This window comes from Mustela lutreola, chromosome 2, assembly GCF_030435805.1.
Source record: "Mustela lutreola isolate mMusLut2 chromosome 2, mMusLut2.pri, whole genome shotgun sequence".
NCBI classification, from domain to species: domain Eukaryota; kingdom Metazoa; phylum Chordata; class Mammalia; order Carnivora; family Mustelidae; genus Mustela; species Mustela lutreola.
The window spans coordinates 26,105,603-26,120,616 of NC_081291.1; the positions used below are offsets into that span (position 1 = coordinate 26,105,603).

General features: G+C 38.6%; 1 protein-coding gene across 4 annotated transcripts in view; it reads right to left on the bottom strand.

Moving 5' to 3' along the window:
* Positions 1-15,014, bottom strand: part of DNAH12 (dynein axonemal heavy chain 12) — a 221,501-nt gene that overhangs the window by 17,232 nt on the left and 189,255 nt on the right. For 3 of the 4 annotated variants that reach the window (XM_059161254.1, XM_059161256.1, XM_059161257.1), the window contains 5 exons: positions 11,398-11,556; positions 11,129-11,273; positions 1,477-1,627; positions 1,011-1,264; positions 245-385 (listed from right to left, as the gene is read on the bottom strand). In XM_059161254.1, the coding sequence (XP_059017237.1) occupies positions 245-385; positions 1,011-1,264; positions 1,477-1,627; positions 11,129-11,273; positions 11,398-11,556 (850 nt within the window). Of the gene's footprint in view, positions 1-244; positions 386-1,010; positions 1,265-1,476; positions 1,628-11,128; positions 11,274-11,397; positions 11,557-15,014 lie in introns of those variants that run through there. The other variant, XM_059161258.1, reaches the window with a different exon arrangement.

The following is a 15,014-nucleotide window of genomic DNA, read 5'->3' on the forward strand; positions in this document are numbered from 1 at the left end:
GTCAAACTTGTTATTGGATTTTGGTTTACAAACTAAGGCATTCAGTCAGTCAACAGATACCTATTCGTCTGTCTTCTCTGCAAGAAGCAGAGCACACACTGCTGGGAAGAAAATGATGAACAATATAAGTATAATATCTGCCTTCTTAGAAAATGCCTGAATGTTAACATTCTTAAATATTTATATTCCCAGATATTTCTCACTGTAAGAGCACATTTCAAAAGCTCCAGAGGCTGAACATTACCAGTTCCTTTCCCGGGCATCCACTGAAAAACTGAGCATCAGAAATTGGATCAGAGAGATAAGATTGAAGGAGATTTAGCCGAAGACCCGTGGGAGGTTCATTAGTCATTTTCACTCCGTTCTGTAGGATGGTTACTGGGAACTAAGACAGAATAAACAGAGCATTACTCAAGAGATGAAGATTGAGTCCTAAAAATGCATATACTAGTGGGTTAAAAATAGGTACAAAGGACTCCAGAAATATTTTTAAGACCTGTTAAGGTGTAGCGTTTATAATTTTTTTTTTTTTTTTTTTGACAGAGAGAGAGAGACCACAGTAGGCAGAGAGGCAGGTAGAGATAGAGGGGGAAGCAGGCTTCCCACTGAGCAGAGAGCCGGTCGGTCGTGGGGCTCGATCCCAGGACCCTGGGATCATGACCTGAGCTAAAGGCAGAGGCTTTAACCCACTGAGCCACCCAGGCGCCCCAAGGTATAGCATTTAAATGTTGATTAAGATACACAACATAATGGGTGCCTGGGTGGCTCAGTGGTTAAGCCGCTGCCTTCAGCTCAGGTCATGATCTCAGGGTCCTGGGATCGAGTCCCGCATTGGGCTCTCTGCTCAGCAGGGAGCCTGCTTCCTCCTCTCTATCTCTCTCTGCCTGCCTCTCTGCCTACTTGTGATTTCTCTCTGTCAAATAAATAAATAAAATCTTTAAAAAAAAAAAGATACACAACGTAAGAGAAAACTGAATAAATATACTGAACTTCATACAAAGTAAACGTACTTTCGGAGATGGATAACTTGTGAGCCAAAGCCTAAAGGATGAGTTACAGACTTCAGGGGTAAAATCTTCACATATTTTTTCCAACATGGGCATCCAGGAGACTGCAAGGTGACAGTTCTGTAGGCACACCCAAGTTCCTTCTTCTGTTGCTGCTTTGATCATTTTTGCTGCGATTGGTCCTTGTCCTTGTCCCAGGGAAATAGCTTGAAATTTATTTCCAGACATAGCTTTATCATTTGCAAATTTCAGCAGGCCTAAGAGAGCACAAAATACCAGTTTCAGTGCTTGCTCTAAAATCATAAAGCATGCCTTACTTTTCAGTGTGCGGGTACTTCCCTGGAAGGTTCCAGTTACTTTTCCTTATACATCTCAGGTTTACTAAGTGATCTGCAGTCCTATAAGGGATGGCCATGGAGCAAGATGGTTTACTTATAGTTTCTTCAAAGTGTGCAGTAGGCAGACTTACTAGCCATAGGATCCGCTCCCGGAGACAGCACAAAAATTAAAGGGATGGTACAGTTTGAGTCCAAGTAACTCTTTGTCAGATCAAATGGTGGAGGCTCCACAAATTTCTTCCCCAGTTTGTCGGTTACGTAATTTGTAATAGCCGGAGTTATCTGTTAAAGAGAGAAACAATATGCCCTTTAGAGTGATTTTCATTTCACGTAACAATGGTGGTGATTACTGAAAACTGACAGAGAGTACAGTTTGAGTCTAATGGTCCGGAAAAGCATGCTGCATATCAGAGACAAAGTGCGAATTTCTCTAATACGTAAGAAGCGTCCATAAACCGATAGAACCAAACTAACAATCCAAAGGAAAAATGGGCAGAGATGATGAACAATTTATAGATAATGATTTATAGAATCCATTTATAAAAATGTAAAACACCCGAAAAGATGCTCAACCTCATTCAGTAGAGCAGAAATGCAAACTGTCTCCCTGTTTGTCTTCTCTTGGTGATACAACCCCAAGTTTTCTCAACTGTTCTTGTACTCAAATGTGGCTGCATGACTAAGTTTTGGCCAGAGGGATGCAAGTAGAAGTTATACATGGAGCTTTCAAAAGGTATTTTTAAAAATATTTTATTCATTTATTTGACAGACAGAAATCACAAGCAGGCAGAGAGATAGGCAGAGAGTGGGGTGGGGGGGGCAGGAAGCCCCTCTCTGCCAAGCAGAGAGCCCAATGTGGGGCTCGATCCCAGCAGCCCGGGATCACAACCCGAGCAGAAGGCAGCAGCTTTAACCCACTGAGCCACCCAGGTGCCCCTCAAAAGGTATTTTTATAAGGAAGCTATTTGCCTTCAGTACTCTCTTTTGCTCTTCAACAGATGTGGTATTCATGAGCCAGCTTCAATCTCACTGATGAGGACCACACTCTAGGGGACTTTCCTAGCATGAGAGAAAGAACGTGAATGTCTGGGTGATCTCAGAAACAGCTACCTGCCAGTTCTCAGGTATTTGCTCTGGGCTCTTAGGCCGAGAATTCACTTTTATTTTACTTAGATTACTGTATTTTGGGTCTCTTTGTTACAGCAGCTTAGTCTTACCCGAATAATCATAATTTTAAAAAACACAAATGATAACTATACTTAGATACCATTTTCCCCGTATCAGATGGTTAGGTAAAGGGACAAGGAGAGTGTCTGTGTATTGACGACCCCCCTAGAGGGTTTCCTTCACAGCACGCTGAAACATGTTAGCTCAAAAGCCCACTGGCACTAAACTCAAACTTTTGCACATTCGATCGTTGTAAACATAGCCCAAAGAAGCAGATGGTTAGCCACTGGCAGCCTGCCTACTTTGCACCCAACATCTGCTAGCTATCGATAAGTCCCAGGGCATAAAGACCCCAAACCAGTGCAGCCTTTCAGAGGTCCAATCCAGTGACTCCAAACCATAGTGCTGCTGAGAGACATCCCCAAGACACTGTCCCTTCTCTCTTCTCCCAAGGGAGCTCCCTTTAGAGTTATGGGATCCCCAACCCGCAATCCCAGCATCTGGAGATTCCTGCTGTGAGGGACTTCTCTCTTGCCAGCATGTAAACTCTTTAAGCATTATCCTGCGTACTCCTGTGCGCCCATTACCACCTTGTGTCCATGCCTTGCTCTGCCCCCATAAGTCCCCAAATTCCTCAACCCGCCTGTACAGATTAACAAAGATCCGAAAGTTTAGATCTGTGTGGAAAAAAACTATGGGTTAAACAGATATTCCCATACACTGCTGAGGAAAAGTAATCTGGTATAAATTTCATGAAGGCCAATTTGGCAATATCTGTAAAATTACAAATGGGCAAATCCACTGATTCAGCAATTTTATTCCCAGGACTTTATTCTGAGAGAATAAAGTTGCATATGTGAGAAATGACTTTTGAATAAGATTATTTATTGCAACATTTTTATAGGGGATAATATATACATATTGTAAAGGTCCATCAATAGGAAACGGTTAAAGAAATTGTGGCGTACTCAATTGCAAAAAAAAAAAAAGAGAGAGAAAGCTCTTTATAAACAGGGGAATAAGCAACATGCAAAACAGTGGATGCAACCATTTGTGTTAAAAATAGATGGAAAAAAGAATTTATGCGTATGCATATTTCTAAGTGCATAAAAGGGTAACAAGAAGCAGATAACATGAGTTGCCTGAGGGAAAGGATACTGAGAGCCTGGGAGATGCAGATCGGAGGTCCACTTTTCTCTGTATTCACGTATTCAAAACAGTTCTGAACCACAGGAATGTGTTACTTATTTATAAATTACATTAAAATGAATTTTTTTAAAAATATTTTATTTATTTATTTGACAGACAGAGATCACAAGTAGGCAGAGAGGCAGGCAGAGAGAGAGGAGGAAGCAGGCTCCCCACCAAGCAGAGAGCCCGATGTGGGGCTCGATCCCAGGACCCTGAGACCATGACCTGAGCTGAAGGCAGAGGCTTTAACCCACTGAGCCACCCAGGCGCCCCTAAAATGAATTTGAAGCAAAATAATGATCCCCATCAACATTAGCAGCAGAAAGTAAGTACGAAGAGGTATTCGATATCACATTCTAAATGCTAAACACCTTTCTAAAGTGAAGCTGTAGGAATTCAGTGAAGGGAGGAGAGATCAAGACAGGCTTCTGTGGTCCTGGCAAAGATGGGTCTGCATTGTATGGAATAGGTGGGAAGGAAGGATGGAGTCTTCTGTAGGAGAAATTTTGTGTGGTTGTGAGCAATTCTGTAGTTTTAAACAGTGGAAATTGGGGCGCCTGGGTGGCTCAGTGGGTTAAAGCCTCTGCCTTCAGCTCAGGTCATGATCCCAGGGTCCTGGGATCGAGCCCCACATCGGGCTCTCTGCTCTGCAGGGAGCCTGCTTCCTCCTCTCTCTCTCTGCCTGCCGCTCTGCCTACTTGTGATCTCTGTCTGTCAAATAAATAAATAAAATCTTAAAAAAAAAAAAAAAAAAAAAAAAATAAACAGTGGAAATTTACAGAAGTTTCAAGATAAGAATGGAATTGTGAAAAGAGGTATGATTAGCCAAGGTAACAAGACTGCCAAGCTGCTTCTGTCTTTACGCTATAGGTAGTGAAAGGACACTGAAGAGTTTTCAAAAAAGGAGCTCACAAAGATATAACAGACTTACTTTCTTTAGTAACTTCACATGAGCAATGATGAAATCTTTTTTTTTTTTTTTAAACCATTAACACCATGTAGAGTTTCTATCTAGCACAGATCTTTGATGGAAATTTTAAGGAAGAGGAGACAGAGGACACAGAGACCTTACCTCTATTGCTCTATGCACAGACCAGGGCAATGTTCCCTGAGATGATGTAACTGAAATCAAGTAAGAGAATTTTCTGTAGAAAAAGTACCTTGTTTCAGTAACTTAATATAAGAAAAATTTATAAGACTCTTGTATAAGATTTTGACCCTTCATGGAAGATATTCTAGAGAAGAAATTATGGTGACTTGAACACACCTGGTGATAAGCTTTGTGATGGTTAATTTTAGGTGTCAGCTTTGCTAGAACAGAATACCCAGATATTTGGTCAAATCCTAGTCTGGATGTTGCTAAAAAGATATCTTAAAGATGAGATTAACGTTTAAATCAGTAGACTTTGAGTTAAGTGCATTACTCTCCATAATGGAAGTGGGTTTCATTCAATCAGTTGAAAGCCTTAAGAGAAAAAAAAGACCTCCACTGAACAAGAGGAAATTCTGCCAGTCCCCTGCCTTTGGACTTGAGCTGCAATATGACCTCTTCCCTGGGTCTCCAGGCTGCAGATTTTAGACTTGCCAACCTCCACAATCACATGAGCCAGTTCCTGTAAATCTCTATCTTACCAATCCTATTGGTTCAGTTTCTCTGAAGAATCCTTACAAGCAGAGGCTTAGGTTGAACTTAGTTTAATTCAATTCAATTCAATTCAGCTCAATTCACAACATTTACTGAGATGTCGTACTATCTTCCAGGCACTGCTTTAAGTCCTGGAGATACTGAGCAAAAGAAGACAGGGGTTCTGATCTCCAGAAGCTCGGAGCACAGTGGGAGATGCTAACAAACAAGCAGACAATTATTGCACATTACAGTATGGTAAGGGCTGTAATGTTTAAGCAGACTTCCAAGCATGGCAGACTAGGCAATAACTCCATACTTGGCATTGAAACGTTTCCATTGCCATCAGGGAACCACTCTATGAAGTGCAAATTAGGCGAGTATTTCCCAGATGCAGAGTTAATCATTGCTAAGTTTACAATGAACAAAGGAGGCTATGGTGATAAAATAATGAATACAGCATTGTTTTGGCTTTAAAGGGATTTACTGTTTAGCGAAAGAAACATATATATACACACAACTGTAAGGTAGAAAAAAATGAGGTAAGTTTTAACAATGCACAAAGGTCTCTAAGACTTAAAATAGGAAGAAATACTCAGGAGTCTAATAATTATGTAAGCCTCTGTTTGCATCTACTCAGAGGGTAAATGAAGCATTAGATGATGCTCCTTGGGAAGCTTTACTAAAAAGAAAATGTTAAAAAAAAAAAAAAAAAGGAAAGAAAGAAGGGAATACTGCAATTACTTTCACCACTTTCATTGTATACATGGAGCTCAGAAAGAGGAAGTGACTCTCTCAAGGTTTAAACTACATGTATGAAAATAGTTTTTGGTTTTCTGCTTGAAATTTTTTCTTTTGGGTAACTGGGTGATGGGCATTAAGGAGGGCTTGTGATTTCATGAGCACTGGATGTTATACACAATGAATGAATCATTGAACATGACATCAAAAACTAATGATACACTCTATGTTGGCTAATTGAGATTAAATTTAAAAAATATGGGGGTGCCTGGGTGGCTCAGAGGGTTAAGCCGATGCCTTCGGCTCAGGTCATGAACTCAGGGTTCTGGGATCGAGTCCCACATCGGGCTCTCTGCTCAGCGGGGAGACTGCTTCCCTTCCTCTCTCTCTGCCTGCCTCTCTGCCTACTTGTGATCTCTGTCTGTCAAATAAATAAATAAAATCTTAAAATATATATATATATATATATATGTATTTATAAATTGGAATGCATCTCCTAATGAGATGAAATAGGATCTAACTTGTCATATGCATTTAATGAAAGAGAAAGGTGTATTTGGCTGAAAATTAACCAGCTCAGTAACTAGAATAATATTATTCTTGTTAATAGGAAGTAAAAAGATTAAATATTTTATATGGTAAAATAAAATAAGCATTAGCTATCAAAAAATAAATTTCTGGGCGTCTGGGTGGCTCAGTGGGTTAAGCCTCTGCCTTCGGCTCAGGTCATGATCTCAGGGTTCTGAGATAGGGGTCTGCATTGGGCTCTTTGCTTAGCAGGGAGCCTACTTCTCCCTCTCTCTCTGCTTGCCTTTCTGCATACTTATGATCTCTCTCTCTCTCTCTGTCAAATAAATAAATAAAATCTTAAGAAAAAAATTTCTTCTTTTGTAACACCATAATCACCTTCCCTGAAGGTGTGAAAATCAGTATCAGCCTGTTTATTTCACCTAGAGAAAGATTTTTCTATCTGCTGTCCATCTGTATGTCTTCTTCAGAAAAATGCCTATTTGTGTCTTCTGTCCATTTTAATTAATTTATTTATTTTAAAAGATTTTATTTATTTATTTGACAGACAGAGGTCACAAGTAGGCAGAGAGGCAGGCAGAGAGAGAGGGGGGGGGGAGGAAGCAGGCTCCCTGCGGAGCAGAGAGCCCAATGCGGGGCTCAATCCTAGGACCCTGGGATCATGACCTGAGCTGAAGGCAGAGGCTTTAACCCACTGAGCCACTCAGGCGCCCCATCTTCTGTCCATTTTTAAACTGGATTATTATTGTTTTTTGGGTGTTCAGTTTTATAAGTTCACTCTGGAAAACAGCATGGGGTTTCCTCAAGAAGTTAGAAATAGAGCTACCCTATGATCCAGCAATTGCACTACTAGGTATTTACCCTAAGGATCCAGACCTAGTGATTCGAAGGGATACATGCACCCCAATGTTTATAGCAGCATTATCAACAACAGCCAAATTATGGAAAGAGCCCAAGTGTCCATCATCTACTGAATGGATAAAGAAGATGTAGTATTTATCTACAATGGAATATTACTCGGCCATAAAAAGAATGAAATCTTGCCATCTATAATGACATGGATGATGCCAGAGAGTACCATGCTAAGGGAAATAAGTCAGAGAAAGATAAATACGATATGATTTTGGTCATATGTGGAATTTGAGAAACAAGACAGATGAGCATAGGGGTAAAAAAGGAGAGGCAGATCAGGAAACAGACTCTTAACTATAGAAAACAAACTATAGAAAAGGGTTACTGGAGGGAAGGTGAGGGGTGGAATGGGTTAAATAAGTGAGGGGGATTAAGGAGGGAATTGTGATGAGCACTGGGTATAGTATGTAGGTGTGATTCACTAAATTCTACACATGAATCTAATATTATACTGTATGTTAACTTACTGGAATTTAAATAAAAACTTGGAAGAAGAAAAAAAAAGATTTTTGTTGCATGTGTATACTAACAAAACTGTGACCTGTGTTAAGATTTTCTACCATCTTTTACTGCTAACCAATATGACCTCTTCTGCTAAAAGGGCCCAGATTTACACTCTCACCTAAACAACTAAAAATGGACAAAATTTAAAAAACAACCATTTTCAAACACTGGGCAATTCAGACAACAGGTGCTACCAGACTTTGATCTCTATGAAAAGAGGAAACACACAAGATGAGATCTATTGTCCCTTTAGCTTTCTTCTGGGAGGTACATTCCAGCCTGTGGAATAGGAAAAGTGGTTGAAAGCAGAGCAACACAGTGTTGCTAACTTGGGAAGACAGAAATCAGAGTTCAAGGTGGGAGGCCAATAGAAGTTGCAGAGTTCAAAGTAGAAGGGAACTACCTGAGAAGATCTACAGAGCTACCAGAGTTCATGCAAACCTGGGAATTATTCAAGTTTGCAATAGCCACAGTGGAAAGCCTTTGGTGATCACTTGGGGCATTCAGTAAAGCACCCACAAGGGTCATGCTTTATTAGTGGAGCTAAACAATCCATTGAGTAAAGGCTGTCCTGCATTTGTGCTAACAAATATTAAAATAATCTTTGAAAGGAACAATCTGAAGCTAAGTAATGTAACTATGTAGCCAAAAGGATTGGTAACATTTTTCTACAGAGGGCTAGATAGTAAAAACTCTAGGTATTGTGGACCACATACAATTTCTGCTGCATATTCTTTTTCTTCTTTTTTAAAAACAACTCTTTAAAATACAAGCACCATTATCAACTCATGGGCTGGAGGAAATAAGTCATGGGCTGGATCTGGCCCATAAGTGTTGTTTGCTGACAAGTGAACTAGCAGAATAAAACTCAACAATCTTTAAAAGAACAAAATCAAATTATCAACAATGTCTGGCATCTAATCGAACATTACTGGGCAGGCCAAGAAACAAGAATATACAATCTATAACCAAGAGTAAAATCGGTAAATAGAAACAGATCTAGAAATTATGGAATTAGCAGTCAGTTTAAAAACGGTTGTTGTAACTGTGTTCAAATATTTAAAGAAAACATGAACAGAATGAAAAAAATATATAATATCTAAGAAAGAACCAACTGAGCTTTTTTTTTTTAAAAAAAAATGATTTTACTTATTTATTTGACAGAGAGAGAGAGCACAAGCAGCAGGAACAGCAGGCAGAAGGAAAGGGAGAAGCAGACTCCCTGCTGAGCAAGGAGCCCAATGTGGGACTCAATCCCAGGACCTTAGGATCATGACCTGAGCTGAAGGCAGATGCTTAACCAACTGAGCCACCCAGGCATTCCTCAAATGAACATTCTGTTAGTGAAATATATGATAAGTGAAACAAAAAAATTTTTTTAAAGATTTATTTATTTGAGAGAGAAGGACAGAGAGCACACCTTAGTGCTTGTAAGCAAGGGGAAAGGCAGAGGGAGAGGTAGAGAAAGAATCTCAAGAAGACTGCCGACTGAATGAGGAGTCCAAAGCAGGGCTTGGTCCCACAACCCTGAGACCACAGCCCGAGCCAAAACCCAGTTGGATGCTTAACTGCTGGAGCCACCCAGGAGCCCCTGAAGCAAAAAAATTACCTGGATAGGAACAATAGCAGATTAGACACTATAAAAGAAGAATAAGAAAACTTAAAGATAACAATAGAAACTATACAAGCTGAAGCACAGTGATAGAAAAAGTTTTAAAAATAATTAACAGAGCAATCATCTATGATATAATACCATGCAGTCTAATGTATATTTATTTGGAATCATAGGGTTAAGTGGAAAAAAGTATTTGAAGAAGGGGCACCTGTATGGCTCTGTTACTTAAGCCTCAGTCTTGGTTCTGGCTCAGGTCATGACCTCAAGGTCATCAGATCGAGCCCTGTGCCGAAAGCTCCATGCTCAGTATGGAGTCTGCTTGAGATTGTCTCCCTCTCCGGCTGCCCCTCCCCAACGCAAATAAATACATAAAATCTTTTTTAAAAAGTATTTGAAGAAATCATGACCAAAATTTTTCTCAAGTTGAGGAAAACTATATGCCTACAAATCCAAGGAGCTCAATGAACCTGTTTAAGTATCTAGAATGAGGATCAAAGAATGAAATAACAATAACTTTTAATCTAAAACGACTTATTTTTTAAAAAAATTTGAGTATAGGGGCACCTGGGTAGCTCAGTGGGTTAAATTTCTGCCTCCGGCTCAGGTGAAGATCTCAGAGTCCTGGGATTCCCGCTCTCTGCTCAGCGGGAAGCCTGTTTTCCCCTCTCTACCTTTCTCTCTGCCTACTTGTGATCTCTCTATTAAATAAGTAAATAAAAATCTTTAAAAAATTTTTTGAGGCTCGTTTGTTGGGTCCATGGCCAAAGGAGTGAGACTGATACAAAGCGAAGGTCAAGCAAAGCTTTATTTCGTGTCAAGCATCAAGAATCAAACTGACTGGCCAGATCTGTCTCTTGCAAAGAGGCGACCTCTCTCTTCTTTACAGACTAGCTTTTAAGGGCAAAGGCCATATGGTTGGGCCTGGCCATGCACAGGTGACCAATGAGATTGTAACACAGAGAAAGCTGCACAGTCCTGCTAGGTCACACATAAGTGACCAATTGAATTACAGTTTACCCTATAGTAGATATTTGAACTAGCCTATCGCCTTGGTCAGAATTGGCTCCCAAAGGGCACCCAAAGGGTGGGGCCCATACTCCTTGGTAGCTAGGGAGACAGTATGCGCCCCCACTGATTAGATACCTCCACCTGGCCTGACCCAACCTTGTATTTGGGCTTTGTTACCTGGGACTGGTTTCCGGGACTTGTTTTTAAGTAAGTTCCCTGAAGGGGGAGGGGCAGGGGCAGGATGGGGCTGCTCTGGCTAAATAGGTCCTTACACATTGACATATATTGTTACTTTAGTGTCAGGTGTACAACTTAGATTTAATACGTTTATGCATTATGCTATGTTCACCACAAGCGTAGCTACCATCTGTCCCATTACATCGCTTTCACAATATCATTGACTGTATTCCTTATGTTGTGCCTTTAATTTCCGGGATTTATTCTTACGTGGCAAATTAACTGGATTCCAAATAGAACACATTTGTCTTTTTACCTTATCAGGCCTTAAGCACCGAAGAATTATTATTTTCTGTAGTTCATTTAGTTTTTCATTCATTGGTACTGGAAATTTAGCATTGTGTGGCTCTTTACTGTCATAAATTTTCTGCCATTCAGTTATATGTTCACAAAAATGTTCCCTAATGGAAAAAAAATGTCTAATAATTATTTCATTGGAAAATAATTTAAAAAGAGATTGTTAAACAATAAGTTTACAAATTTAGCTACCCTTATTCATTGTGGTCATCAAGTTTAAACAATTACCTGAGTTCTTTGAAGGCAGGAAATTCACTCGCACGACAAATTTCCTCCCAGCTTTTATCCTGTAACCAAGTTGGATCAGGATTTTTCTCAGCACTCTTAAGACTCACTCCTCCAGTTAAAAGAAACATCAGTTCCTGGTATTCAATCTCTTTCTTTGCCCTGTAAAACCAAAATAAAGATTGCTGTAAATTGCTGATTTTTAAAATTGAATGAAATCAATTTCTGCTTCTATAGCCTTGATAAAATAATCAGAACTGAATTACTCTACTGCTATAAACAATTGGAAAACTAGATGAAGTGAATGAAACAACTGTTTTTAGAAATTATACAATAGCCAGGGCAACAGTGTGGTCCCTGAAAAAGGAGACAATTAAAGTGATCTCTCGGATTGCCTTAGACATCCATCGGGAGGCACTTTCCAGACTACAAAACAAAATCAAAACTTGATAGTATTGTTCAGTTGAATAAACAGAGAGCAGAGTTAAGGAAAGCTGAGGTGGCAGAATTTGTGGGTAGAGTACCAGAGAGGATGGAGATGCTTGGAAAAGAGGTCCAGTAATATGGATAGGTACCATCTTGATTTTATTGCTAAATGCTAAGTCATATATGAATAGGGTAAACTATGGGAGAGGAGGCAAAGACTATCTGGGGAGCTGTACACTGAGCAGCTACCAGAGCTTACTCAAAACTTGGAGACAGGAGTTCTTGCCAAGTAGAGTTCAATCTTCTTTGAACACTGGAGGAATTCAGAGGCAACATCAGAGGGATCATGCCTTAGTAGCATAGCTAACCTAGCCTTAGAATAAAGCCTATTCTAAAAATACCAAAAGAAAGCTTAAAACAAGCCTTGAAAACATCAAACTAATCCAGTAATTTAAGTATGTGCAGAGGTAAAGTCTAATGCTCTTTAAAAGAATAAACAAACAAACCCAGCATTTATCCATGTAAAATTTACAGTATCTATAACCCAGAGGAAAAAAATCAGTCAATAGATAGATATAGAGGTAACACAACAGAAAGAGGAATGTTAGAAGAGCTATTACAAATATGCTGAAGGAGTTAAAGCAAAATGAACATAAGGAATAGAGAAACAGCAGAGAAAATAACCAAATGCAACTTCTAGAGATAAAAAGTATGAAATCTAAAAGAAAAATTTACTGATTTCTGTCCAGATGTGGAGAAAATGAAAGGATTCATTTCCAGTAGATACACAGTATAAGAAAGGTTAAAGGAAGTCTCAGGTAGATGGAATTTGAATAAACACAAAAGAACAAAGACTACCAAAAACGGTAACTTTATAGGTAAACATAAAAGGCTTTTCTCCTATTATTTAAGACTCTTTCAAAGATTACTATTTAGAGGCACGTGGGTGGATCAGACAGTTAAGTGTCTGCCTTCAGCTCAGGTCATGATCCCAGGGCTCCCTGCTCCCTGGGGAGCCTGCTTCTCCCTGTCCCTCTGCTTGCCACTCCCCCTGCTTGTATTCTCCCTGTCAAACAAATAAATAAATTCTTTAAAAAAAAATAAGAGAGGGACGCCTGGGTGGCTCAGTTGGTTAAGCAGCTGCCTTCGGCTCAGGTCATGATCCCAGCGTCCTGGGATCGAGTCCCACATGGGGCTCCTTGCTCCGCAGGGAGCCTGCTTCTCCCTCTGACTCTGCCTTCCACTCTGTCTGCCTGTGCTCGCTCTCACTCTCTCTCTTACAAATAAATAAATAAAATCTTTAAAAAAAAAATAAGAGATTACTGACTACTTAGAGCACAGTAATAATGTGCTATGAATAACATGTACAGTGAAATGTACAGAACATCATGTACAAGTGAAATATATGACAATAATAAAACAAAGGCTGAGAGGAGAGAGGTGGAAGTATATTGTTGTAAGTTCTTATGCCATATATATATAATATATATTTTACATATAATATATAACATATATTATATATTATGCTCCATAATTTTACCTGAAGATAGGCTGTGATAGGTTAAAATGTATACTTTAATCCCAAAGAAAGCACAAAAAGAATAAAACAAAAACTTATAGCTAGTGATTCAACAAAGGAGATAAAGTGGAATCATAATACATACTCAATTCAAAGAGAAAGAAAAACAGATGTGCAAAACAGAAAGCAAGGTATAAGAACATAGATTTAAATATAACTCTATTAGGTCAATGAATGTAAATGGTCTAAATAATTTCACTAAAGACAGCAATTATCAGATTGGATAAAACAATCTGACCCAACTGTATGCTGTCTACAGAAATACAGCTTATATACAAAGACACAAATAGGTTAAAAGTATGGAAAAATATATACCATGCTAACACTACTCAAAAGAAAGCTGGAGTCATGTAATAATTATCATACAAAATAGATTTCAGAGCAAAGGACAGACCAGGGATTCAAAAAGAAAAATCAAGTCAATTCATTAAGAGGTCATAATAGTCCTAAACAGTTAACACATCAAATAGCATCAAAACACAAACAAATATTGATAGAACTATCAGAAGCAACTTCTATAGCTAAGAGATTTCAAACCTCTCTCAAAAGTTAATTGAACAAGTACACAGAAAATCAGTAAGGATATAGTATATAGAATATCTTGACCTACTTGGCATTTACAGAGCAGTCTATTAAAAAATAGCAAAATACAGATTCTTCCAATGTTATATAGAACATTTGCAGAGATAGGCCATATTCTAGGCCTAAAAATGTCTCATTTATAAAATTTCTAGAAAAGGAATAATTATGGAGACAGAAAGCAGATCAGTGGTTGCCTGGGGCTAGGAGTAGGAGTAAGAATTGACTAAGTAGGTACAAGCAAGGAAACTCTGCGATGATGGAAGTGTTCTAAAATTGGATTTTGGTGATGGTTACACAATTGTAGAAATTTACTAAAAATCATCTAACTGTATTCTTATAATCAGCCAATTGCATAATAATTACCTAATAAAGCTGGGGAAAAGGGGGAAGTTTTCCAGATAAACAAAAACTAAAAAAGTTTATTGTCACTAAACTTGTCTTATAAAAATATTAAAGAGACTTTTTTGAGCTGAAAAGAAATGGCACTAATTAATAACAAAAAAACATACAAAAGTAAAAATCGCACTGGAGAAGGTAAATAGTAAAGACAGTAGATTCAATCACTTCTAAAGCAAGCATGAAAGTTAAAAGACAAAAGTAATAAAATTAACTAAAATTACAATAGTTAAGGGATGCATAAAATCTACATGTGTAAAATGTGACATCAAAAATATAAAGTTGGAGGGGTAGTAAAAATATGGTTTGGAATGTGTTCAAATTTAAGCTGCTCTCATCTTAAACTTATAAACACAAGATGTTATAAGTGAACCTCATAGTAACTACAAAGGAAAAAAAATCCTGGTAAATACCACAAAGAAAATGAGAAAAGAACCTAAGCATAAAACTAAAGCAAGCCATCATATCACAAAGGAAGAAATGAAAGAGAAGAAGAAGAACTAAGAAAACAGGCAGAAAACAATTTTAAAATGGCAGTAAGTACATGCTTATCATTAGTTACTTTAAATGTAAATAAACTCTCCAAATAAAATGGCTGAGTGGATTAAAAAAAAAAAGACCCATCTCTATACTGCCT